At 41.2% G+C, this 26,674-nt stretch overlaps 4 protein-coding genes and 1 long non-coding RNA gene across 7 annotated transcripts; 4 read left to right on the top strand and 1 right to left on the bottom strand.

Moving 5' to 3' along the window:
* Positions 1–235: 235 nt before the first annotated feature.
* On the top strand, positions 236–12,989 carry LOC104421061 (clathrin heavy chain 1). Of its 2 annotated transcripts, XM_010032890.3 has the most exons (30): positions 242–427; positions 750–954; positions 1,831–1,919; positions 2,022–2,100; positions 2,234–2,361; positions 2,918–3,016; positions 3,111–3,219; positions 3,959–4,038; positions 4,123–4,350; positions 4,466–4,531; positions 5,374–5,490; positions 5,890–6,087; positions 6,240–6,356; positions 6,484–6,543; positions 6,692–6,778; positions 7,257–7,340; positions 7,430–7,564; positions 7,659–7,721; positions 7,809–7,913; positions 7,983–8,095; positions 8,229–8,481; positions 8,572–8,708; positions 8,792–9,070; positions 9,163–10,165; positions 10,410–10,895; positions 10,991–11,161; positions 11,236–11,421; positions 11,737–11,859; positions 12,099–12,209; positions 12,393–12,989. In XM_010032890.3, exons 1-30 carry the CDS (start codon positions 383–385, stop codon positions 12,552–12,554), a joined length of 5,118 nt encoding a protein of 1,705 aa, XP_010031192.1. In that variant the 5' UTR covers positions 242–382; the 3' UTR covers positions 12,555–12,989. The 2 variants fall into 2 exon arrangements, with proteins under 2 accessions (XP_010031191.1, XP_010031192.1); XM_010032889.3 differs by having other exon boundaries at positions 236–427; positions 7,659–7,913.
* Positions 12,990–14,223: 1,234 nt separating this feature from the next.
* On the top strand, positions 14,224–16,941 carry LOC104421059. Of its 2 annotated transcripts, none has more exons than XM_010032887.3 (2): positions 14,224–14,426; positions 15,955–16,941. In XM_010032887.3, the coding sequence occupies exons 1-2, from the start codon at positions 14,385–14,387 to the stop codon at positions 16,603–16,605; spliced, it is 693 nt and encodes a 230-aa protein (XP_010031189.1). In that variant the 5' UTR covers positions 14,224–14,384; the 3' UTR covers positions 16,606–16,941. The 2 variants fall into 2 exon arrangements, with proteins under 2 accessions (XP_010031189.1, XP_010031190.1); XM_010032888.3 differs by having other exon boundaries at positions 14,227–14,426; positions 15,961–16,941.
* A 1,681-nt stretch (positions 16,942–18,622) lies between these two features.
* LOC104421058 (transcription factor bHLH51) lies at positions 18,623–20,720 on the top strand. Its single transcript, XM_010032886.3, has 2 exons — positions 18,623–19,352; positions 19,970–20,720. Exons 1-2 carry the CDS (start codon positions 19,035–19,037, stop codon positions 20,459–20,461), a joined length of 810 nt encoding a protein of 269 aa, XP_010031188.1. The 5' UTR covers positions 18,623–19,034; the 3' UTR covers positions 20,462–20,720.
* Positions 20,721–21,540: 820 nt separating this feature from the next.
* LOC104421057 (transcription factor MYB25) lies at positions 21,541–23,200 on the top strand. Its single transcript, XM_010032885.3, has one exon. It carries the CDS (start codon positions 21,982–21,984, stop codon positions 22,777–22,779), a length of 798 nt encoding a protein of 265 aa, XP_010031187.2. The 5' UTR covers positions 21,541–21,981; the 3' UTR covers positions 22,780–23,200.
* A 1,209-nt stretch (positions 23,201–24,409) lies between these two features.
* LOC104421056 lies at positions 24,410–25,009 on the bottom strand. The gene is made up of 2 exons (XR_720925.3): positions 24,855–25,009; positions 24,410–24,729 (listed from the first exon to the last, which is right to left on the bottom strand). It is a non-coding gene; the product is annotated as an uncharacterized LOC104421056 (long non-coding RNA).
* Positions 25,010–26,674: the final 1,665 nt, after the last annotated feature.

Raw genomic sequence — 26,674 nt, 5'->3', positions numbered from 1 at the left:
TCTCCTCGGAGCGGGCCCACGCGTCTTCATTTCTTGCGAGTTTTTATTTTTTGTTTTTTATTTTTTAATACTAAAATGTGCCAATTTCTCCACAGCGAGGCTGGCGTTGGCGTCCGATGAGATCTCTCTCCAGCTTCCAAACCAACCATCGCCCTCCATTCCTCCAATAAAATAAAATCGTCTTTTTCATTTTTACTGGCCGAGCCATCACACTGTTCTTCACCTTCTCTCCCTTCATAACCACCTCTGCATCGGGCACCAGCGCAGATCTCTCTCTCTCTCCCCCTCCCCCGGCGCTCAGGGTTTCCATCGCTGCACCAGATCTGCGCAGCGGCTCCACCGCTCCCCGCCGGGCCTCCTCCCCCGCCCAGATCTCGCAGCCATGGCCGCGGCCAACGCCCCGATCGCCATGAAGGAGGCTCTCACGGTCAGTCCCCCGCTTGTCCTCCTCGCTTCCGCCTTTTCGCTCCCGCCCATCGCCTTTGTCCGTTCGCCGCGTCGGTTTTCGAGTCTCGGACGCCCGCCGATGCGCCTCGACGAATCCAGAATTCGCGCTCTAGCTGACTCCGTTAGATCTGTTAGGGGCCCGCCTTGGTCGAGATCTGTATCGAGTGTTCCTTGTTTCGAGCTGATTTGTCGCTCGCAAATCGTGTTGGAAATGCCCGGGGGGGACGACTCTCTGTTGTTTTTCGCCGCGGGATTGGTTGTTGATTCGTGCCGTCTGTGCTTCTTCGTTTTTTCTTTTGCAGCTTCCCAGCGTTGGCATCAATCCGCAGTTCATCACGTTCACCCACGTCACCATGGAGTCGGACAAGTACATTTGCGTTCGGGAGACGTCGCCCCAGAACAGCGTGGTCATTATCGACATGAGCATGCCCAACCAGCCTCTCAGGAGGCCCATCACTGCGGACTCCGCTCTCATGAACCCTAATTCTAGAATCCTCGCTCTTAAAGGTACGATCTGCCGCCTGCTCGAGTGGATTGTCGTTCTCGCATTGTTCGTTTTCATGCTGCATCTCGCGCGCGTCACCGGGATTCGTCAATCTAGAAGTTTGTTCCATTGTTTTTGGTTGTTTCACAGTCTAACCCACGGGATCAGATGCATAATCAATGACTTCTGTGCTAAGACAAGGTTTGGTATCCATCTTGTCCGGCCCGAACCAACCAACACTAATCATTAATATATGGAATCTTGTTGGTGCAGTTCTTTATCTTTGTACGGCAAAGTTTTTTGCTGTTAACCATTAATTCTCTGGAGGAAAATTTAGTGCATAAGTGCAACTATAGAATGAGCATTAGTTTCTCTTAAAAAGAAAGCAATGGAGAGCAAATTATCTAGATAGATCTAATCCATTCAAGATATATCTTATTTGGAAGCTGAAGCATTTTGGAAAATTAATAATATTCTCATGAAAAATATCACTTTTCAAAGAGCTGGAAGACAGCTGCTCCCCCCTTCCACTTATTAATGGGAATACCATGGTTGTGTGGGCTGTGGATTTGAAATAACAGACGGAAGCTTGTTTCTTTGATAGGTGAAAAATGACATGTTCGGATTATTGATTCAATTTCTTCCTTGACTCTGTTAATCAAGTGTTGTGCTTCATCAAAGGGCTTATTCCCCTAACAAAAAAATTTAGCGGCAGTGAATTTGTGAAGTAATGTCTGACATCTTTCGTTCTCTTGTTTCTGTAGCAGTTTTGATATAGCGTTTAACATGACAAAGTGTTTAAACTTGGGAAGCTTTCACAGGCTTGTGATGCCTATTTTGTCTTTTTTTTTTTCCTTTTCTAAATGATCCTAACAATAAACTGTGATTGTTTCTTGAAGCTCAACTTCCGGGAACCACACAAGATCACTTGCAAATATTTAACATTGAGATGAAAGCGAAAATGAAGTCCCATCAAATGCCGGAGCAGGTGAATGTCAAATTCCAAGTTTTACTTTACTATCTGTTTATTTGGTGTTTTAGAGACTAAAATCTTTTCCGGTCACACTAATTTTCCTTGCTTATGGTATAGGTTGTCTTTTGGAAATGGATTACTCCTAAAATGTTGGGTTTAGTTACACAAACCTCAGTTTATCACTGGTCAATCGAAGGTGAAGTCAGCATACTTACCTTACCTTGCTTGTGCAGATTTTTGGGATTTTTAATTATCATTAATGCTAGTAGCTGGTTCATTATTTTTAGAATTTTCTTTTCATTTGGTTCTCAAGCACAGCCCATCTGCAGGTGATTCTGAGCCTGTGAAAATGTTTGAGAGAACAGCTAATCTGGTGAACAATCAGATTATTAACTACCGATGTGATCCTTCTGAGAAGTGGCTGGTTTTGGTCGGCATTGCTCCAGGCTCCCCGGAGGTACATTTGAAGTTTTCTACTTCATGATGTCAGACATTTCTTTGAGAGGAATGGCGGATCTAGTTTCTGATGAAAATATAGTAATGTGAGAGATCATAGGCTTTTATTTGTCAGTATATAGAATTAACACTGACGATGTTTACCTTAGTTTTGAAGCACTAAAATACCTGATTTACTGATCTTATCCCACCTTTTATGCCCTGAAAAGTGTGTTCCTTCTCTTTTGGGGTTATAACAATTCACCATCATAGCTTGAGGCTCTTTTTTCGAGCAACTTCTTAAAGCCTTATCTTTTCTGTGCTTGGTTGACTTCGGCAGTATAGCCTCCTCTTAATATGGCTAGTTTAGGCTCTCTGTAATGTAATAAACGAGTCTTTACATGTTCTTAAGTTCATTCTATTCTCTCAGTTATACAACAGGAACAAGCCAAACCTATATCACTAAGTGGAGATGTGATTGATAAATTTGTTCTAGGCCTTGTATACTTTTTCTGGAGGAGATGTTGTAATGAATCTCAATGATCTCTCATTTGGATATTTGGTGTCCTTGTTTATAGAGGCCACAATTGGTCAAGGGGAACATGCAACTTTTCTCCGTGGATCAGCAGCGTAGTCAAGCCCTTGAAGCGCATGCTGCAGCATTCGCCTCATTCAAAGTGAGAAATTCTTTCTCTATACATGATTTTCATTTCTTGGCATGGCTATTTAATTTTAATGTGCACAATATATCTCCATAATTGGTTTGAACAGGTCCCGGGAAATGAGAATCCTTCTACACTCATAAGCTTTGCGACGAAAGCCATTAATGCTGGACAGGTTACATCGAAGTTACATGTCATTGAACTGGGTGCCCAACCAGGTGACCACGTGCTCCTTTTTACACTCTTAATTAAAGAAACTAGGCATGAAAATGCTTCTTTCATCAGCATCACGACTCGTCCTTAGCTCATTGTGCTAGAATATTGAGGCTGTTGCAGATTATTGTCAATGGTGCTGTCGTCATATGAACCAAGAACAAGCAAATGCAAAAATATCTGAGCTTTCTTAAACATATATTCGTCCCCAAAGTAATTTGGCTGTTCTGTGACTAGAAAGGGCGTATATCTGAATCTCTATGACTTGATGTTGTCACACTTAAATCTTAAATAAATGAGGATAAAAGCGAGATAAATGGATGGGTATAGATGTGGATGTGATGCTTACTGGATGGATAATGAAATGGAAAGATAAAAGTGAATCGCAGTGTTTGCTAAGATATGAGAATCTATATGGATCTGCATTAACGGTGGGCATTGTCTTGGAGAGAGTGTGTGAATGTGTATTTATGTTAACCATTTTTATTTTAATTGGGTAGATTCTCTGCTAGATATGATTGTCCGAATGATGGGATATTCGACATGTTGACTTCTGGTTTACAGCAGTAGGAGTTATATGTATGGTCTACTTATTGCTGTTCTAAAATGCTTATTGATTCTCACTTAAAGGTGTACTTTCTGTGTGGGCTTTATTGCCAGTCATGTCAGCTTAATTTAGTGTTCAGTTTTTGGATCGTGTTGTGTCTTACTTTGTTCTTATGTTTACAATTACTTTTATATCAGGAAAGGCATCCTTCACAAAGAAGCAAGCAGATCTTTTCTTTCCTCCAGATTTTGCCGATGACTTTCCTGTTGCAATGCAGGTAGAAAGATACTAAAACTTGATTCTCGTGCTAGACTAACCTGAAAATTTCTTTATCTTAAGTCCCTGTCTGTATGATTGGCAGATATCTCACCAATATGGTTTGATATATGCGATTACCAAGCTTGGGCTGTTGTTTGTGTATGACTTGGAGACTGCAACTGCAGTATACAGAAACAGAATTAGTCCAGATCCGATATTTTTGACAGCTGAAGCTTCGTCTATTGGAGGATTTTATGCCATCAATAGACGAGGACAGGTTCTACTTGCTACTGTAAATGAGGCTACGATCGTACCCTTTGTCAGTGGCCAGGTACGAGAATTGACTAGTTTACTTTTTCTATTGTCTCTATTTTTCTCGTATTCTGGTGTTGGAAATCTATTGTAAGTTTTGTAACATCTGGATGTTACCTGGTTATTTTTTGTAGTTAAACAACTTGGAGCTTGCTGTCAATCTTGCCAAAAGAGGAAATCTTCCTGGTGCAGAGCAGCTGGTAAGGCCATAGTGTTTTTTTTTTTTCCTTTTCCTTGGGTAATTTATTTATTTTATTATAAATTTAGTGATGGATTTTAAGAATGTTTGGTCACCGATCTTTTCGAAGTAACCTCTCATTCGGCTGATTTTTGGTTAAATTAATTACAATATTTTTTTTTCTCTTAGCAAAATATAGTCTAAGGGCAGTAATCCCTTGTTATGGCGACTCGTTACTGCTCAGAATTAATATTTGTCTCGCACATGGTTGTCAAGGTCATGCACCATTGCGTGAAATATGTGATGCTTATTTATTTGTTAGAATCTGGAAGTTACACAGAGGATTGTTTTAATGGTGCTCGTCAGAAATATTTATGAAATTGTATAATAAATTGCCCTTGAAACTACTGGTCTACCCTCTGCCTTAAAAACTGTGGTTATTACTGCAATATGGAAATAACTCGCCCACTGATCAATGAATCCATATATCTGAAACAAAGAAAAGACCGAGCCTCAAGATGGTGTTTTTTTTTTTTCCTTTTTGCTTGAACACTTTAAGATGGTGACTAGCGGTTACAAGCATCCTTTTGTTCCATTGGTTCCCTATGCAGTGTTGAACTCTTTCTTGGTCCCCTCCCTTCACCGGGTGGTGATGTGCTTAGGTTGCTAATTAGCTGATGTAATATTTCTAAAGTTAATGTCATATGGGTAATTTGTCTGACTTATTTTCGAGTAATTTTATAGAATGTTGCATTTTGAAGATTGGCTTAATGCTTAATCATGAGGCCTGCTCAGATCTTAGACTAGCAATTTTGACAATCTTACTCGTGGTTAATGAATCAATCTGCCATTTTTATAACGTAGGTTGTCCAAAGGTTCCAAGAACTGTTTGCCCAGACAAAGTACAAAGAAGCTGCTGAGCTTGCTGCTGAGTCTCCACAAGGAATTTTACGCACCCCTGATACGGTCGCGAAGTTTCAGGTATTAAATTTTTCTGTTGCCATCAGGTTCTATCTTCCTCATGGGCTTTAACTGTAATTATTAATTATTCCTATTTGGCTAGTGCAACTTGTTAAATGCTTAGCCACAAGGATTAATATGGTTGTTTTCTGATTTTATCACCTTTATTTGGAACTTGCAGTTAACAAAATTTTGTTGTTTGAGTACACCGATAGTTCTATCATGATCAGTGACAAGAGAGTTTCTTATGCTCACTTGGAGTTAAAGAATTATGTATTAAGGAAAAAAAAAGTCCAAGATCTTACATTTTTTTGCTTCAATTTGGAAAATTTTGTGTTTATTAGTTGAAGGAAGGTACCAAATGGGTTGATTCTATACTTATTGTGGTTTTGCTTCAAACTGTCTCTCCTCCGTATGTAGAGCGTCCCTGTGCAATCTGGGCAGACACCACCTCTGTTGCAGTACTTTGGCACCCTTCTTACTAGAGGAAAGCTTAATGCATTTGAATCATTGGAACTATCGCGGCTTGTTGTGAACCAAAACAAGAAGAACCTATTGGAGAATTGGCTTGCAGAGGACAAGCTAGAATGCAGCGAGGAACTTGGAGACCTTGTGAAGGTTTGATTTCTAGATTAGTTGATATTGTCCATCATTTTGGTTTTACGTTATGGGTCTTACTGTTTTAAATTGGATGAAACACTTTTTTTTTTTGTAACTTTCAGAATGAAATTGATAAATTCTGCATGATTTTTTTTTTCCCTCTATTGCAGACTGTGGATAATGATCTTGCGTTGAAAATATACATCAAAGCCAGAGCAACTCCAAAAGTTGTTGCAGCTTTTGCTGAACGGAGAGAGTTTGACAAAATTCTGATATACTCAAAGCAGGTAAAGACAGATTGAACATAAAATATCGTATTCTACCTATTTCTTATTGCTGCACCTGCAGCTGCTACCAGTAATACTGCTGCTGATGCTACTATTGCTATTGACGTAATTTCTTTTCTTTCTGCAGGTGGGGTATAACCCTGATTATTTGTTTCTCTTGCAAACAATCCTCCGAACAGATGCACAGGTGTGTAAAGAAGGGCATTCCCCAGAATTCTCTTTCCTCTTTTTGCGCTCATGCAATTACTCGTGTTTTGACGATTTGTGCTTACTCCTGTTGGTTTTCCTATAATTTTTTTACCTGAGCTGGCTGATTTGCTGCATTTTCATTCTAGGGCGCCTTGAATTTTGCTTTGATGATGTCTCAAATGGAGGGAGGATGTCCAGTTGACTACAATACAATTACAGATCTCTTTCTTCAGGTTTGTTTGTTCAACAACCTAACTCCCCTGTGTTCTGAATAAATATCAGTGTCATGCAATAGCTATTATCTTTTAGGTGCTTGGATCATTCTTATTTTTCAATTTATATTTTTCCATCATGTATCATATTTATGACCCCTTAAAAATTTTTGTAATGGCATGCTGAAATCAGTCAAATAATAGTGAAGAATGATGATGCGTCCTCTTAATTGAACAGTAGATATAGTTTTTCTCGCTAGAATGAAGGCAAGTTTGGGGACTATAATTAAACTCATAGCTATAAATCTCGGAGTTCTAGGACTATATTCGCTCCATCTCATTGTTGCAGAATAAGGTTATCATTGGTTGCTAACGGCTATTATTTTACCAGCATCTGTGAATTTACATCAACAGAGTATCTTGATGATGCAACCTTTTGTAGTTAAGCCAAGATTGGATTTCTTATTTGGTTGAAATTTGTGGTTCCTCGGTTGTGCAGAGAAATTTGATCCGTGAAGCAACAGCCTTTCTGTTAGATGTTTTGAAGCCAAATCTTCCAGAGCATGGTTTTCTTCAATCAAAGGTACTTCAACAATATGTCCTCTTATGATTAGCCTCCATTTGCATTTTTACATTGCGGCGGTTTGTGAACGTTATCTGTGATCTATATAGGTCCTTGAAATCAATCTGGTCACTTTCCCTAATGTTGCTGATGCAATCTTGGCCAACGGAATGTTTAGCCACTATGATCGTCCTCGAATTGCCCAGCTTTGTGAAAAAGCTGGTCTTTATGTTCGAGCATTGCAAGTAATGTCTCTTTCTAACTTTACATTGTAACTCTTAAACCTACATCATAGAGCTCAATTGATCTAGAGCATAACCATGCCAATTTTTCTTGCAGCACTATTCAGAACTCCCAGATATCAAACGTGTAATTGTGAATACCCATGCTATTGAGCCACAGGTAATCATGAATAGCCATGCCTCTGCTGCTATCTTATTAGATTTTTGTATTAGTAAACTGCTACTGATCTTTTTAAGTAATTTGCAGTCACTGGTGGAGTTTTTTGGCACCCTTTCACGGGAATGGGCTTTAGAGTGCATGAAGGACCTTTTACTGGTTAATCTCCGAGGAAACCTTCAGATAATAGTACAGGTGAGTTTTTGTAGTTTAATATTTCGTATTATGCTTGATACAAGTATGTGCTAACATGCAGCTTTATAGGTTGCCAAAGAATACTGTGAGCAGCTGGGCGTTGAGCCCTGCATAAAGATTTTTGAGCAATTCAAGTCTTATGAAGGACTGTACTTTTTCCTGGGTTCATACTTGAGCTCCAGGTAATATGCTTGGCTATTACAATTTTCTGTTTGTTTTTTTTTTGTGATCTGCTCGACAGATCTTGCTTTTTACTTTGTTAGATTGTGTTATCTTGAGAAGAACAATTTGGTAATTAATCCTTTGAATTTTCAGTGAGGACCCTGACATTCATTTCAAGTATATTGAGGCCGCCGCTAAAACCGGTCAAATTAAAGAGGTTGAACGAGTGACTAGAGAATCAAACTTCTATGACCCAGAAAAGACAAAAAACTTCTTAATGGAGGCCAAGCTTCCGGATGCACGTCCCCTTATCAATGTCTGTGATCGATTTGGGTTTGTGCCTGATCTCACTCACTACCTTTATACCAACAACATGCTCCGTTATATTGAAGGTTATGTCCAGAAGGTATGGTATTACAAGCATTGGAAGTAGAAACTGTTTTATCTGGTAGGTGCTTTTTTGTCAAATTAACTAATGGGAGTTCATCTCTTTCAGGTGAACCCTGGGAACACTCCCTTAGTAGTGGGACAGTTGCTTGATGACGAGTGCCCAGAAGACTTTATCAAAGGCTTAATTCTGTCTGTTCGTTCTCTGCTTCCGGTGGAGCCCCTGGTGGATGAATGTGAAAAAAGGTTATATACTTAATTTTTTCCTTTGTTCTTATTCTCTGCCTCTTCTTTTAGCTTTGTAAATCCTCACTATGTTGTATCTTCAGGAATCGTCTGCGGTTACTTACTCAATTCCTGGAGCATCTTGTGAGTGAGGGAAGCCAAGATGTACATGTTCATAATGCCCTGGGTAAAATAATTATAGACAGCAACAACAATCCGGAACACTTCCTCACCACCAACCCATACTACGATTCCCGTGTAGTGGGTAAATACTGTGAAAAACGCGATCCCACTCTAGCAGTTGTAGCTTACCGGAGAGGCCAATGTGATGAGGAGCTTATCAATGTAACTAACAAGAACTCTTTGTTCAAGTTACAAGCCAGGTCTGTGGTTTCTTCAATTAATGGAACTTTGGCTTGAAATGAATTTTCTAGATAGTTGAAGTTTGTTTACATATTGTTGTTTTGAATGACAGGTATGTGGTTGAGAGAATGGATGGTGATCTGTGGGAGAAGGTTCTAAACCCTGAGAATGAATATAGGAGACAGCTGATTGATCAGGTTGTATCTACAGCATTGCCTGAAAGCAAAAGTCCAGAGCAAGTGTCTGCAGCTGTTAAAGCCTTCATGACAGCTGATCTCCCACATGAACTGATTGAGCTCTTGGAGAAAATTGTTCTGCAGAACTCTGCATTCAGTGGGAACTTTAACCTACAGAACCTGCTTATCCTTACTGCTATTAAGGCAGACCCATCAAGAGTAATGGATTATGTCAATAGACTTGATAACTTTGATGGGCCTGCTGTTGGAGAAGTCGCTGTGGAAGCCCAACTCTATGAGGAAGCCTTTGCAATTTTCAAAAAGTTCAACATGAATGTTCAGGCTGTTAATGTCTTGTTGGACAATATTAGAAGCATTGAGCGAGCTGTGGAGTTTGCATTCAGGGTCGAAGAAGAGGCTGTTTGGAGCCAGGTGGCTAAAGCTCAGTTGAGGGAGGGTCTGGTGAGTGATGCAATTGAGTCGTTTATTCGGGCAGATGATGCGACTCAATTTTTGGATGTTATTCAAGCTGCTGAGAATGCAAATGTCTACCATGACTTGGTGAAGTACCTTCTAATGGTTAGGCAGAAGGCAAAAGAGCCAAAAGTGGACAGTGAACTTATTTATGCATATGCAAAGATTGATAGATTGGGTGAAATTGAAGAATTTATTCTCATGCCTAATGTGGCCAATCTACAAAATGTTGGTGATCGACTGTTTGATGAAGCTTTATATGAGGCTGCTAAGATCATATTTGCCTTTATCTCGAACTGGGCCAAGTTGGCATGCACACTGGTGAAACTGAGACAATTCCAAGGTGCTGTTGATGCAGCACGAAAAGCCAACAGTGCAAAGACGTGGAAGGAAGTCTGTTTTGCTTGTGTTGATGCTGAGGAGTTCCGCTTAGCTCAAATATGTGGTCTGAACATCATTGTCCAGGTGAGGTGTGGGTGTTATGTGACTTTGTTTCGAAGATTTCTGGTGGACAGACTGCTGTTTTAACATTTAATTATAGCTTTAGCCAGTTGACCTTTTGAGAAAGTTATACTTGGACTTAGTAATTTCTTTGAGAAGTAGAATTTCTTTTTTCCGTATGCGTAGGTGTTATTAGTAGATTTCTTAGGTATTGAGCAACAAGACCTTTTTTTAGCGACTCTTGATCTCACTCTTCTGAAAATTTTAGGTGGATGACCTCGAAGAAGTCAGCGAATACTATCAGAACAGAGGATGCTTTAATGAGCTTATCTCACTTATGGAGAGTGGCTTGGGGCTAGAGCGTGCACATATGGGCATTTTCACTGAATTGGGAGTTCTTTATGCTAGATACCGTCATGAGAAGCTTATGGAGCACATCAAGCTCTTTTCTACACGTCTCAACATTCCAAAACTTATCAGAGCTTGTGATGAGCAACAACATTGGAAGGAGCTTACCTATTTGTACATTCTATATGATGAGTTTGATAATGCTGCAACTACCATAATGAACCACTCTCCAGAAGCATGGGATCACATGCAATTTAAAGATGTTATTGTCAAAGTTGCTAGTGTTGAACTCTACTATAAGGCTGTGCACTTCTACTTGCAAGAACATCCAGATCAGATAAATGATGTTCTAAATGTGCTTGCACTGCGAGTGGACCATACACGTGTTGTTGACATCATGCGAAAGGTTTTAGCTTATTCTACAATATTCCTTTATGATATTTCATATTGTCTTTCTTCTAATATTGACTTTGTGAGGATCTGCAAAATTGTGAATTTCAGGCTGGTCACCTGCGTCTTGTGAAGCCGTACATGGTTGCAGTTCAAAGCAATAATGTGTCTGCTGTGAATGAGGCTTTGAATGAGATTTATGTGGAAGAGGAAGACTATGATCGACTACGTGAATCTATTGATTTGCATGATAACTTTGATATGATAGGCTTGGCTCAGAAGGTGAGATGCAGTTGATTATCTTTGTTTCTTTTTCTACTCGATGCAAACTTAATTGTGCTGTTGCATGTAAGCAGATCGAGAAGCACGAACTTCTTGAAATGAGAAGAGTTGCTGCTTATATTTACAAGAAGGCTGGCCGATGGAAGCTGTCAATTGCTCTGTCCAAAAAAGACAATCTTTACAAAGATGCAATGGAGACAGCTTCTCAGTCTGGTGAACGTGAACTTGCTGAAGAGTTGCTTGTTTATTTCATTGAGAAGGTACGGTATGAGTGATTGTTGATGTTCCAGCTAAACTATGTGGCAAATAAGAACATCACAGCTCTTTGGACACAGAAAAGTTTTACACTTGTGGCTGCCTGTGACACAATGCTTTTGGTGGAGTTCAGCTGGTTTTGTTAAAATGGCTAGAGTTTAGATTTCGATAAATTGAATGAAACTTTTGGCTTTTCACAGTAGTTCTTAGAGTCCTGCTGTTGCCTTTTCTTTCAAATCCCAAATTGTGTTGACATTCATGGATTCTTGATACTTTTGTTGTTTAGAGTTCTAATCCTTCTCCATTACGTGCTTTTGCAGGGGAAGAAAGAATGCTTTGCTTCTTGCCTATTTGTGTGCTATGATTTGATTCGAGCAGATGTTGCTCTTGAGCTAGCTTGGATGAACAATATGGTTGACTTTGCCTTCCCATATCTCCTCCAGGTAATTACTTCCGCTTTGTAACTGCTAATGCTTATTGAATAATTTGCTTTCTCCTGCTCATAAGAAAATTGTTGTGTAATTTAATCACTATTCTGAAATTAAATTTACTTTTCAAACCATTTGGGGGGGTATATAGATGTTGTGCTTTTCTATTAATTCGATTTGTCATAGGCCCAAACCAAGAATGATTTGACCATTTTTGTCTTTGATTAACCTTGGTTCATTTTTTTTTTTTCCAGTTTATCCGTGAATACACAGGCAAAGTTGATGAGCTAATAAAAGACAAGATCGAATCTCAAAATGAGGTTAAGGCAAAAGAGAAGGAAGAGAAGGACGTGATCGCACAGCAGGTAATCTGCGCTGAAATCCTTGCTGTTTGTTGAATTGCCGAATTTTTCTCTCTCAAAAGTTTTCCATGACTCTTTACCAAGAGCACCATGATAATATAGCTGTACTCACCTCCTTTCTCAAATACTGTCATACTTGCCTCTGTTTTTCTGTTACCTATTCATATATTCTTATGTTTTCTGCAGAATATGTATGCTCAATTGCTGCCTCTTGCTCTGCCTGCACCTCCGATGCCCGGTATGGGAGGACCAGGAATGGGGGGAGGCTTTGGTCCACCTCCTCCCATGGGTGGAATGGGAATGCCTCCAATGCCACCTTTTGGAATGCCACCCATGGGCAGTTATTGAGTTTTTGAGAAACATTGAAGATTTTCCAGGAATTAAGAGCAGGATAGCAGTTTGAGTTCTTCACTGAAGTGTGTGGCTGAGGGTAAATTCCATTTTTCATTTTTGCAGAAAGGGTCTCGAGGTTTCTTTGAAATAATTGCTTTTGCTTTCAAAAGGTGTGTCTATTATTAGCTGTTGATAATTTTTTTTTTGGGGGGGGATAGAACTAGAAGACAGCATTCTTTTGGGCTATTGTAGACGCCCAGCCAAGGGATTTCTTGTATTATAAAACTAATTTCGTTTCATTTGTGTATCCACGACCAAGAGAATCACATGATTTCTATGTTCTGGGGTGGACTTTTGGATGAAATTCTTTGATCGGTTCACTTGGAAAATGTCATGACGGCGTCCATTCTGGTGCTGTTCAATCAAAGTGATCCATAATTTGTCTTTTGGCTTTGTGGAAGGGAGTGATTGCATACGCATCTGTGAGTTTCTTTTTCCCCTTTGAGTATGAATCTGGTATGAGTTGCATTTCACCAAAATTACTTTGATGCTTTAGTATTCTAACATTCTCGTTAAATTTTGGGCTACAAAATTTAGCTGCGCTGGCTGACTTTTGAATGGTTTGAACATTTTCAATTTCCCCTCAGCTTATTCACCCCTCTAGTGTCCCCTATTTTGGTTGCCTCCAACGTCACAAGCACACAAGAACATGGTAGGGTATAGTCGAGTCGAGTGGATAATCTGTTTAACCTTTCGCTTCCTCTATTAGATTTTCATGACTAATCTCGAGCAGGATGGAGTATTATTTTTTCTACTCGCTCGTCTCGATTAGAAAATTGAGACGTGAGTGAGCTCAACTAGGCTCAAATCGATTGCAATTACCTATTGAGAAATTGAATCTTCTGTTTTTGTAAGAATATTATGACTTTTTTTTTTTTTTTTTAATAATTATTACATATTTTGTAAACGAATAATTAAAACTTGATTTTCCATTTCGAGCTTATTGAGATGAGTGTCGGCAAGCTCGGCTAGACTTGACAATATACTCGAGCTTGACTCAATGAGCGAGGCCATGTTGCATCCAGCCAAGTTGGAATTACTAACGAGTAATTTGGTCCGGTTTAACCTCTTGTACTGTCAACAAAATGGAGGGAAATTACGATTTTAAGGCTTCGCACAACTGTGTGGCAATAATTACCTAGACGTGTTATTTTGTATGGGATATTTACTAATGATAGCTTACGCATTGGCGTGTTTTTTCTTCCTTATATACTGAAGTTTAAATTCCACTTATTTTCATTCATATTTTTCATTTCATTTACAAGATAATACATATCAATGTTGCTATTTCATTGTTTAAATTAAAAGAACTTCTATGAATTATTTTTTGACCACAAAATATTGATATTATAATAGATACTATTGTATTATGATTATCACACGGTGAACGATCTATCGATAATTTATCAAGTAACATAAAAAATATGTCATAGTATGAAAAACACACATAGGAATTGTGAAATGGAACCGACGTATAGTATTGTATTACTTTACAGCCTTACGCGTGGTAAAATTTTTCTAAAGTAAAAGAAAAGGCAAAACTCTTTTGGCCGAAATTTAGAAAAAGAAGAATTATGATCCTAATTTGTTCTCGGAGAAAAAAGGAAAAAAGAAAAGAAAAGGAGGCCGAGGTGTCGACAGCGCGCAGTGTCTGGGGCGATATCTCAAAGCTGTCGTCTCCTTCAATCCCTGTGGATCATCCGGTCCTTGGAGACGACACTCCACTGCCGCCACAAACGCCACCTGCGTCTCATGGTTGGACCGTAGGTAGAACAACCACAAACCATGGCTGTTTCCTTGAACTCGGTCGTGGGTTTCGGCTCCCAGGTAAGAAAGAACCAACCGCTCGCTTTGCTTCTTCACATGGGTTTCTGCTCAGATGAGCTTGCCTGCGTTGTCTTGGAAAACCCATTTAGCCGCTTCTTGATTCTGTGCTTCAGCAAGTTGAAAGACTGGACCTTTTTATTGCTGTACTGTAGATTGTCTTGATGTGAGTGAGTGATTTCTGCTCCTCTCATTTCCGTATTCAAGCGTCGGTAGAAATACTTGTTTCGTCTGTTTTGCTTCTCTTCCGCCGTGATTCTGCGGCACTTTTTATGGTGGGCATTTCGATTCGGGCTTAACTTATTCAGGGTGGAGCAAGACCCAGTAGAGCTTTGTAATATATTGACAACGTGGGAACCATAGGATGAATCTTTTCGTCGACGAACAAAATCTCCTCGTGATATCTGAATCTTCATGGTAGCCATATTTCTCAAAACGGGATGCAATGATATATCCTTATGATTTTTTTTTTTTTTTCGGTTTTTGGGTCGGGTACATATCCTTATGTTAGGCAGCAAGTTTGTCGTATTTTTGTTAGGCAGTAAGTTTGCCGTGTTTGATTATGATAGTTATGCGGAGCAGCTTAAGAAGGTGAAGTTTTGCCTTAAAATTCCTTAAACTTATGGTGTTGAGTGTTTGATGTTAAAGGACTTCAGTCCAATGGCATCAGCAGACACGCAGACATGCCTAACTGTTGTTACTTTAGCACATTTGCATCACTCAAATTATTTTGCTGCATGAAAGAATGACTGTGCCCATCGATTGTATCAAATTATTTTGCTGCAATCAAGATGATCTTTGCAGTTGAGTTCCTATTTAACTAAGTTGCAGGTTTGAAGTGTTGGGAATTGTTAAAAGTCGCCTGTAATATGCTTGTTGGATCGATGCAATTCTGTCCTTATAAGAAATAGCGGGCACATTCGAGAGTAATGATCTGGAAACAGAGTTATCAGGTGACAAGATAGTGCTCAACTTAGTGGAGTCAATGGTGTTTCCTGCCTGTGCTCTAATGGAAAAGATGCTTATAACTGTAACTGGACAAAATGATCGAGTACTTTGGATCCTGCAAAAAAAGTAATTCTCCTCTAGTAAATCCTTGGAACCATATAAAAATTATTCAACGGAACTTGGTCATCAGACAGATATCCAATTACTGCCTGTAGATCTCTATCTTGCCACATTTGCTTAAGATTATCTGTTTTACTTTAAGCTTTAGAGGAGTCATACTTTTCTTTCAGTAGTCCATGCCCTGTAGTAAACTTCTATCGCTTCCCTGCAACCTACTTTACAGCTAGTGGTTAAGTTTGCTGTCGTTACACTTTCTTGTTCTTGAAGAGCTTTAGTTATAAACATTTCATAGCTTTAGCAGGCTACAGTGGACTTCCATAGGGCCTTCCTGAAGTAGTGGCATGAAACAGATACAGTTGTGCTGAAACTTCTTAGCTACTTACGTGTATAGATTATGTGATTTGGCAAATTCTGCTTTCTGTCTTTCCCTGGAGTTCTTGAATATGATGGAAGTTTCTCAAAGGTGCAGGTAAGGAGCCGGCAGGTGTCTACTTCTTATCTGAAAGGTTCTGAATTCAAGCAAAACAGCTTTCTCTCCCATTTGAGTATGCCTCGCTTAGGCAAAGCACGTCGGGAACTGCATCTTTCAGTTGCAGAGAGTGACCAATTTTCCATAGACTCTGCAGTTAGGAATTCTGGTGATGCTGAGAAATCAGTTTCTGAAATTGGTGTCGAGAGCTCCAGGGACATTACATCTGAAACTTCCAGTGGACCAGTCCCTAATTCAAATCCAGACCAGGATCAGTCATTGAATGCCAAGTCGCAATCTACACCAAAAAGATCGCCCTTAACTGCGCGAGAGAGACTAAGGGCAGCCCGAGTTCTGAGCCGATACTCTGAAGCAAAGACATTGAAATCAGAAATGGGTAGCAAAGTATTGGATGCTCTAAAAGAGAGTGATCGTGGGAAGAGGAGATCTGGGCTTCCAGAAGCCCCTACTAACATGTTTGATGACAGCAAGCGTGGAATGCCTAAGAAGGGCTTGACATTCCAGTTTCCAGGTGGTGTTGATTTGTTTGTCGTCGCCTTCTCGTTTGTGTTTATCAGCACAGTGATGTTCGCAACGACTTACCTTGTGTGGAAAGTTGGAGCCATCCATTTTAATGAGTACTAAGGTGGCGGAAAATAGGATTTTGGATTTGTGAGCACGTGGAAGTGGAGAACTATCCCAGTTGTAGAACTATCCCAGTTGTAGGCACTTGAAATGCTTCTGTGGATTGAACATTCCCACTTATGGATTAGAAATTGCTTGGTTGAACCTTATGTAGCCTCTGCTATGTAGATTAATGCATTTAAATTACTAGCTTGAATCTAGATAAATAGAAAAAACTTAGTTATATACTTCAAATAGTTTGAATGTGCTCCTAGTGTATTCTTTTTCTGGTTCTCTGTTGTGATATATCAACAATGATCGCTTCTGGGATGAGCCCAGCAGTTGTTAGCTGCTCTTCCTTGTGGAAATCGAGATGTGACAGGCTATGTTGTCCTTCCTGGCGGTGATATGGTAGATGCTTTTGGACGGTGCAACCCATGTTTTCACATTAAGGAAAAAACAATTGTTTCCCCCTCAAAAGATACCTCTTGCATGGTGCAGCCCATGTTTCTTGCTGTTTGTTTATGTGGGGTTTGCGACATTTCCGGGCATTGACATCTCACTGGTTCTCGTACAAATTCTCGTAATTCTAGCCACAAAACCAATCTTGTCCAGCTGTAATGTACCATGAAACATTTAAATGCTCATCAACAACGTGTTCTTGTTGAAACCATCAAGAAATAAATCATTCTTGAACAGACCCTGATCCATGAGACTGTATCATGGTGACCCAGCAATGGGCTCCTCCATAAACCCAGTCTAATCTTATGCTGGACTAGTCAGAGCCGACCATCTCTTTGATCAATTTGGGACCCCAAGGGAAAGCTGCAATAAGGGACTCCCTGACAAGTGGGATTCACAAGAATGAGAAAAAGGCAAGAAAAGAGAGAAAATATGGTCACCACAAGTCATGAAAGAGATCGGGGAAAATTTACAGGGTTGAGTGGGGTTTTGATTTGAGGTCATGTCAATCGTTAAAAGTCTCTTTTATGGTGATCTACAATGTATTTGCTTGTAACGTCATGGCCCTACCCGGGTACTGACTCGGTGTTATTATTGAGGCTCTGTTTGTTTTGTTGTGAAGGACACTCTTGACCCCTGCATCCCATGATAGTAGTGGACAATGAGCTCAAGAAAGGGACTAAAAGATTGCACGGGGTGGGTCACGAAGGGGCGAACCTTTTCTCACGCGAGCCAATAAATCTTGTGAAATCAACATGATCCAATGATTCTCGATCAATATATACCCTCGTGGTGCTCGAAGAGCAATATGAAGTCCGAGGTGAAGATGTCTGCACAAGAGAAAGAAAAAGAAAAGAAGGGTACGTTGCTGAACATACTGAGACGATACTACCTGGGGCTTCCCAATTATTGATAGAGAAAGGAATGAGGCACATGGAAAATGAGCCCTCTCTTTGATTGATGAGCTTTTGCAAATTGTTGTGGCCGAACTATACTCTCCACAAGTTCTTGGAGTTGTATAATTTAGACTGAAAAAGAATTGCGGCAAAAGCTGAAGAGGGTCCACCAGGCCGACCACCAGTATTGGCCAGCAATAAAATGAGCAATATAAGAAAAAAGGAATCATTTTGAGGTAATTTAGAAACTCATTCTGTTTTGGTTATGGCAGCAAGATATAATAGCCCCCACCAAAAAAAACGTATGTAGATGTTTATGAGTTGTGGAGAGCACAAAAGAACCAAAATGAAAATGAAAAGATCACATGCAGCATTAGAGAGCACTAAAAGAACAAAAACGAAAAAAGGGGCATCTTCACTTCTTGAAGCCCATTAATTTGCACAGTTGAGCAAAGCCTAAAGTTACATGACCTGCAAATAATTCACCCAAAAGGAGCTAAAGCACAAAAGGTCAATCGTCTTCATCACAATGGTTGAAAGAAGCTGTCGATCAATTGAAATGATTCACCAAAAATGGTTTTATTGGTTCTTCAATTGTTTATCAATGTTTCAAGGTCAATTGCTGTCGGGGAAATCTCAGTGATTCTCTCTTTTTGGGGGTTTGGTTTAGGTAAACCTATGATCCCCGGATGCATCAAATTAGATGTGCTTTTTCCAAATGGGCCACACCGATATCTCTTCTACTGTTTCTTGCTTTTGTCCATTTTCGAAGTGTGAACATGGCCATTTACGATACTCCTCCAGGACAATATCTTCTCTTACACTTCAAGATTTCCTGAGAGCCCTCCTTGTTGTTTGCCAAAGTCCACCAGAAAATTCATGCTGAAGTGACAGGCAGATATGGATGATTTGCCATCTCTTGACCATATTCGTAGAGTTTCTCTTCACCAACACATCACACCAATCGCGGTCTAGTACCGGTTCCAGTGGCAGAGATTATTAGTTCAAGAACAGTGGTTCTTCATACGGATGAAGGAGATATAAAGCTGGGAATCTTGCGCTGATTTGCCAGTGAAAGATTGTGGCTTTGTGATGGAGAACTTGAATTGGCTCTCTGAATGGTCAGGAGAAGCAGATTGGGTTCATTCTGATGAACAATTGAACCGGGGTTCATATCCGATACCGTCTCAAGCGGCCATGTTTAATCCGATTCAAGTATGTGATGAAAATTTTCCCTGGTTGATCCCCATCGGAGGAGTCATGGCGGACGATAGAGCGACGAGCGCAAGTGCAAGCGCGAGCGCAAGCGCAAGCGTTTCCAAGAGTCACAGCCAAGCCGAGAAAAGGCGTAGAGACAGAATCAATGCGCAGCTTGCCACTTTGAGGAAGCTCATTCCCAAGTCTGAGAAGGTTTAATCTCTCTCTCTCTCTCTCTCTCTCACTGAATTGATGCAAGATATCAGAAAGAAAGATGCGTTGTCTGCGTAATTTTTGTCTGGTTCATCGTTGTCGGTCGATCCGTCTAGTTCATAATACATGTTGCCCATCAATGATCGATGTCTATGTTTGCACATAGTTAACAACACTCATTGCAGTTGTGTTTGAATTGTATTGATATGAAGCAGGTTTACACACATCACTTTGTCGAATTCGCGACTCAACATTCTAAAGTCGAATTTCTAATCTTTACCATTTTCGCCTCTGCTCATCGTCGCCAAGGCTAGTTCAGTTTCGAGCCCAATCTTGAAGCCGACCCCCACTACTCGAAGTCTAAGAACTTTCATGATGAGCCTAGCTCGAGCCTAATTAGACCCATCTTCATTACAACGAATCAAATCAAGTGGAATCTTGAATCGAGTTTCCGTCCTTTAATTTAGGGCCGTTTTGCTGGTTCGATCCATGACAGATCGACTGGCTATCAAAGTCGGAAACTCTGCGAGGAATTACTCTCTCGCGGACTTTCTCATTTCGAAAGGAGCTATGTTTCAATCATTTATTTGCATTACATTGTTTGATCATGCGTGCAGATGGACAAAGCAGCTCTCCTAGCAAGCGTGATCGACCACGTCAAGGACCTGAAGCGAAAGGCCTCCGAAATCAGCAAGTCCATCACCATCCTCCCCTCCGAGGTCGACGAAGTGATCATCGACTGCGAAGACCCCGAACTCAACAAGGGCGGCAATGACAGTGGCGCCGTCCTCATCCGGGTCTCCATCTGCTGCGACGACCGGCCGGAGCTGCTGTCGGAGCTGACACGGGTCATCAAGGGCCTGAAGCTGACCACGGTCAAGGCCGACGTGGCCTCCGTGGGCGGCCGGATCAAGAGCGTCCTCATCCTGTGCGGCGACACCGCCGATGGAGGCGGCGGCGGCGATCGAGGAGCGTGCCTGAGCTCGCTCAAGCAGTCGCTAAAAGTGGTGGTGAGCAGGATCGCCTGCTCATCGATGGCTGCCTCGAACTGTCGCATCCGAAGCAAGAGGCAGAGGTTTTTCTTGCCTTGCCAGAGTCCATTGCCATAATAACATGCTCCGGTATTATGATCTACGACAGACTTTAATGGTATTGATGTTCTGTTGTATGTGTATGTACATATTTTGCATGTGAATTTGGGATGTAATCTGATTAATAATTCTTAGGAAGATGAATTTTTTTTTTTCCTTCAACTAAAAAGAAAAGAGAGAAAAAGCAGATCCTAGAACATATCTATTTTACTGTGACAGGAGCCGCCAAAATTGCAATTAAAGGTGAAGCAAAGATAAGATTGGCCACATTGGTATATATTCAACATCCCATCAATCAAGAAAAAGTTTTGAAATCTTGACTTTGGTCGTCCTTTTAGCTAATATCAAGGAATCGATTGGACAATGTTCTTTTTCAATCTCTGCCACGGGAAAAGTTCCTGTGTAGACTGCGGCATATCTTGCTAGGTACATATCCGACGAGGGTTTTTTTTTTTTTTGGGCTTGGCATGTTTGAATTCTTGACACCCTATTGATATGAAAAAAAAAATGTAACGCTTTAGAATAGTAAAAATCGGGCCGAAGCCTAAAATATAAAAGCCTGCTTTGGCCCGAAAAGGGAAATGGAGGGATGTTCTCCAGGCCGATGACGCTATGTAAATCTTGGAGGCGATGCTATGAACACTAAACTCAATTGACTAAATCTGATGGGATGCAAGATCAATTGGTCGATACTCGGTTTCTGAACTAAATCGGTACACTTCATTAACTTAATCACCCGTGGCTTTCGGCACATGATACGCACACAGACGATATCTGGTGAGTATAGAGTGGCGCAAGAAACACTCATTTTAAATAAGAATGCGTGATTATCAAGCCATTAAATTTATTGGATAACAATCATCATATTTTCTATCGCACTCATAACTATGACACCGAAAACAAATGGTGCAAATCCAATGAATATAGGAAGAACAGGACAAAAACGAAGATTAGGATGATAATAGACCAAAACCCAACTGAAGAGACATGAAACATGTGATGTGTAATTTGCCTACATTAGCATTAAGTAATCCTAGGAAAAGCCGTTACTTAAGTAGGAATCAGTTAAAATTTGGAGGAAGTTTAATAACTCATCTCCCCTCTCCCCTCTCCCCAAAATCTCTCACCAAATCCCAACTCCCAACTCCCATCTCTCTCTCTCTCTCTCTCTCTCTCTCGTGCAAAGGAGAAGAAGATGATGACGATGATGCAATCAATTGGGGGTAAGGGGCAATAAGAGCAGCAACAGAAACAAAAACAGAAACAAACGCTTTTCTTGTTGCGACTCATGAAATGGTTATGTCAAACGTTTGGCGGTTTCACGGTTCCTTGCCCTCAACAACCCCTCCTTTCCCTCGACGGTTAACAACATTTTCCTTAAATCCTTCCCCCTACCGCATCCCTCTCCGTCCTCGCCACCCATATTACCCCAACAACAATCCCTTACAACAAGAGAAAAACGCCAGTTTCCTCCCACCACCGCCACTCTCCCCCCCAACACTTCATCTCGTGTTTCCTCGGGCGGCGGCGGCGGCGACATGAGAGTCACCAGCGTCGACGGCGTCGACCGGGTGAAGGGCTCATGGAGCCCCCAGGAGGACGCCACGCTGATGAAGCTCGTCGAGCAGCACGGCCCCCGCAACTGGTCCCTCATCAGCACCGGCATCCCCGGCCGGTCGGGGAAGTCCTGCCGCCTCCGCTGGTGCAACCAGCTCAGCCCCACCGTGCAGCACCGGCCCTTCACCCCGCTGGAGGACGCCACCATCGTTGAGGCGCACAAGGTCCACGGCAACAAGTGGGCCACCATCGCCCGCCTCCTCCCCGGCCGGACCGACAACGCGATAAAGAACCACTGGAACTCGACCCTCCGCAGGAAACGCCCGGGTGAGCAGTCGTCCATGTCGTCCGAGTCCAATTCCGAGAAGCACCCCGGCCGTGACAACACCGCGGCCGAGTCTGAGACTGACTTGGAGATCAAGAGGCAATGCCTGCGGGTCCTCCCGGATGAGAATAGTCGCGACGGAGAGGTGAGGCCCAAGGGGCCGAGGACTTCACTCACGCTCTCTCCGCCCGGCGGGGGCGTCGTAGCTGCACTGGAAGATGACAAGGCAGCACCGAATCAGGCTGACGGAGATCAAGAACCAGCATCGACGCGAAGTGGCGACGCAAAGGTCGCAGCGGCAACAGCAACTATGGATGATAGCTGTTTGGTGATGATCATGAAGCGCATGATCGCGGAGGAGGTTAGGAAGTACATCGACACAATGTGCATGCAACAAGGAGTTGCACCGGGAGTCCGCAAGCCGGAATCTTCATCGACCGTAAAGGACCCGTGAAGCCATCATCTTGATTTCCTTAGCCATCGGCTCTAGTGTTTTGGGTCCTTTTCTTTAGGGTTGCTTCGGTTAAGTAGGGAAATAACATAGAATAATACATCTTGAGAGTCCACCATCACTGCTTCTAATGCGTTTTTTTCCTCTATTTTCAAAAGAACAGCGGAGGCAGGAACGTAGTTATCTTCATCAGGTGAAGGCTGAAGGCAACGATTCTATGTACATAGGATGACATTTTCCGCCCCGATCTTCTTCAGTGTGAGTAGTGATCCTCAGGAACTGAGTAAATGGTGTTCAAGCATCGTCAAGGGTCCCGTAAAACTGGTCAAGCGTGATGGAAATAGTGTTCAAGCATTGTTAAGCGTCTGAATAGATTCTGTACGACATGTGATGTTGTATGATGGAACAGAAACAAGTAAACAAAGTCCCATCTCCAAGCGTAAGCCTAATGATGCTTTAAAAAGGGATGAGCATAGGTCAGTAGGGATCAGTTCCATAGACTAAAACCCGAAAGGCTGGAATTGCGTAAAACCATCCACGAAAAGTACCAGCTTCTTCTGGAAGAGGCTAATCCCAGAACCAGACAGGTTCGAGGCCAATTTCAGTTCTCGGATTCCATCATGTTTCACAATCACAAGAAATCCTCATTAACCCATTCCATCTATGAGAAAAATTCTGAAAAACAAATTTTCCTTTAAGAGCAAAATCAAAACCTAAAACTATATTCTGCTAATGACGATGCAGTAATAGTTATCAAAAGAGAATGAGAGTGGGCAAGTCCTCATGTGATGAAGTTAAAGGGATTATGGAAGGATTTTGAAAGTTAATTCGACAAGTGATGGTTCTCACATTGAAGCTCAATACTAAAAATCTGCCTGGTCTTAGGCTGGTTCAAGTTTCTTAGAAATGGGAAGCAGACCAGTTCACCTGACACCAGCTTGGGACCAGACCAATCAGGCTGATTCCAACTGGTTCTTCAATCGAACTGGCCCAATCGCATGCCCGAATTTGATCAGCAAAACATATTTCAAGTGGAAAAAACTTATCCTGGCACGACACAGTTAAACTATAGCCACAAGGATACACAACTGAGTCCTATTTTCACCAATCAATGAGGATTAAAAAGATAAATGGAATGGAGGACTACCTTTTATACAGCTCATTCACGAAAACAAAGAAAGAATAGAAGACAGGGTGTTGATTTTGATGGGACATAGAACAAAATTTTTAAGAAAACTTAAACGAAACCCAAGTGACAACTAAAATTTCGGATTAATTGTGGATGACTCAATGCAACTTATGACCGAAACTCTAAAAGCTCCCAATAGTGCTATAACAAAAAATCTCACAAATCAAAACCAATTTGAGATAAATTCCAGTTTCTACATCCTCTTGGTTGCGTGATTATATGAACCATATCAACCCCAGAAAACCGATGCCGAAACCTGAGTCATTGCTCACAAAATGTGAACTTCGTGCCCTGAAGAGATATATAGGATCTCACCCTTTATACCAACACATCACCAGAAAGGCATCACCTTGAGACATCGCCCAGCAAATTGCAGGACAAAGGCCTCGACTTTGTCGCAACCAAGCGCACAACTTAATTCGAAGAAGAAAGAAAAACAGAGACTTTCAGTCACCCCCGGTCTCCATCAGCAAATATAATTACTCAAGCATATCAAGATTCAACTACTCGGCGGATTCAAAGTGCCAAACATTACGAACTAGATTCTGTCAATAAGTTCCGATCCAAAAAAAGAACAAGACACGGAACGGTACAAAACGAGAAGCCTACTCTTCCACAAGTACCGGTTCCTAAAAAAGGAGCATGCTTTAACGAAAAAGAACACGCCCAGAGGACGAGACCCGCCTTCCCGAAGATGTCTACTTCGATCTCTGCCTCATCTTTCTGCGCTTCCTCTTCAACCTCCTCATGCGCTTCTTCTTCCACTGCTCACGACCACCGCCATTGAACCCCGACAAAACAAACGGGAAAAAACACAAGATCAACAAACGATGCGATCGGCATCGACCGAGTAACCATCGCCATGTCGGAATTCCGGAATTGAGCTTACCTTGGCTCTCATGGTGGTGAGTTGACGATCGCTCCGGTCGCCTCGCCCTCGGAACCCTAGCTCCGGTCTGACGGCAAGGTGAGATTTCGGAGAGGGTTTTTGAGAAAGGGAGGATCGGATTGAAGGCGGAACTCGCGTTTATATATATGTGTGTGTGTGAGAAACCCTAATTCTTCTTGGTGGATTTGATTTTGCAGAAACTCAGGAGAGGCACGGGGAGTCCAACTTGGGCCTGGCCCAACATGCAATACATCTTGGGGACCAATGGGCTTCTAGGTGTGATCTGAAGCTCCTTTGGGCCTGGCCCAACAGAGTGACGCGTGACTTTCCCTTTCCCATGCATCGTAAATTCACAACTACTCAAAGCGATGAAAACTTTCCATAGGAGAGTATTATAGGTGAATTAATCACGTGAAGTAACTTTTTTACATTTTTTTTTATAGTGTATTTTGGGTTTTTATTAGTAGGCCACCTTCTGGCATAGAGAAATACCTACACATGGCGGTTAGACGAGTATTATATGCGTTTGCAGTTATTTTTGTAAATCAAGTTCTTCAACAGATCAACGATACGATTTTGAGCATGTAAATATTTTCTTTGGATCTGCACTAGGCCCAAGAAAAATTCTTGGCTTTTTTTTTTTTTTTGGTTGATAACTAGTGCTTTTATCAAATAATGATTTACACTAGGAAAAAATATAATCAATATATTCTCGACCTTGCTAGTCATTTTTCACATCATATAAGAATGTATGTTTGACCAGTAATTTTCTTTATGATGAAAAAAATTTACATATAAAAAATAGTCAATTTTTGTATCATGTATCATAGATACCTTATTAAAACTTTTATAATACGCTTGAATAAATTTCAATATATTTGTATCTCATCCACTATTCACATGACAACTTAGTTTACTATTTACTTTTATATACACAAGCGTCTTGTCTTCCCAATTATATAATATATGCATCACAATATCAACTATTTATGCACTAATGTGAGTTGGGCATAATATCAAACACGTGATAAGCATAGCAGGAATAGAAAAAGTGCTTAGCCGATTTATAGTGGTCCTTCTCCAAAACCCTGCTCACTCCGCTCCCGCAGATCGTTGAGGAGTTGTACCCAGATGACTAATCTTAAACCTTGTACAAAGGTTGGTTTATAATGGAGCAAAGTCTTCCTTAGAAATAGGGTGCGCCCTATTACATAATATTTCTCGTACAAGTTTCAATCTTTCTAGACTTCCGATTGCAAAGTGTATACAGGAGCTTTTAGCAAGTGTATGTAGTGTTCTCCACCTCTGCGAAAGAAAGAGGAACCCAATTCATACAAAAAAAAAAAAAAGCTCAACTAAACATTAGACACATTTTTTTTTGGGGTAAAACATTAGACTCATTTCAATTTAGGGGTGAGCACCGAACTAAAGTTGACTCTGGACCGACCTTGGACTAGCCCAATCATGCCTATTCTGGTCCTATTTTCGGGGAAAGTGGATCAGCCCTTGGTCCTAAGATCGTTGAACCAGCACCATGGGTGGTGGTTCTCGATCTTGAGACTTTAGGGTTTGTTCAACCCACACCAACTCTGATTATATATATTATATATTTTAGATAGATATATTATATTTTAGAGCAAACTCTAACGTAAACAACATTAAACAGTATCGAACGACATCAAACGACATCCTCCTCCTCAAGTACTCTTGTTCTCCTTTCTTCTTTATCCTCTTCAATTTTTACTTGAAAAAAACTAAAACTTTTCGGTTGTGAGCAACTTTGCCCTACTCAGGCGCGACGCTCGCAACGCTTGCTCTGC

The sequence above is a fragment of the Eucalyptus grandis genome, chromosome 10, assembly GCF_016545825.1.
Source record: "Eucalyptus grandis isolate ANBG69807.140 chromosome 10, ASM1654582v1, whole genome shotgun sequence".
Lineage (NCBI taxonomy): Eukaryota > Viridiplantae > Streptophyta > Magnoliopsida > Myrtales > Myrtaceae > Eucalyptus > Eucalyptus grandis.
The sequence above is the reverse complement of the archived record's forward strand: the minus strand, read 5'-3'. Positions and strand labels throughout refer to the sequence as shown.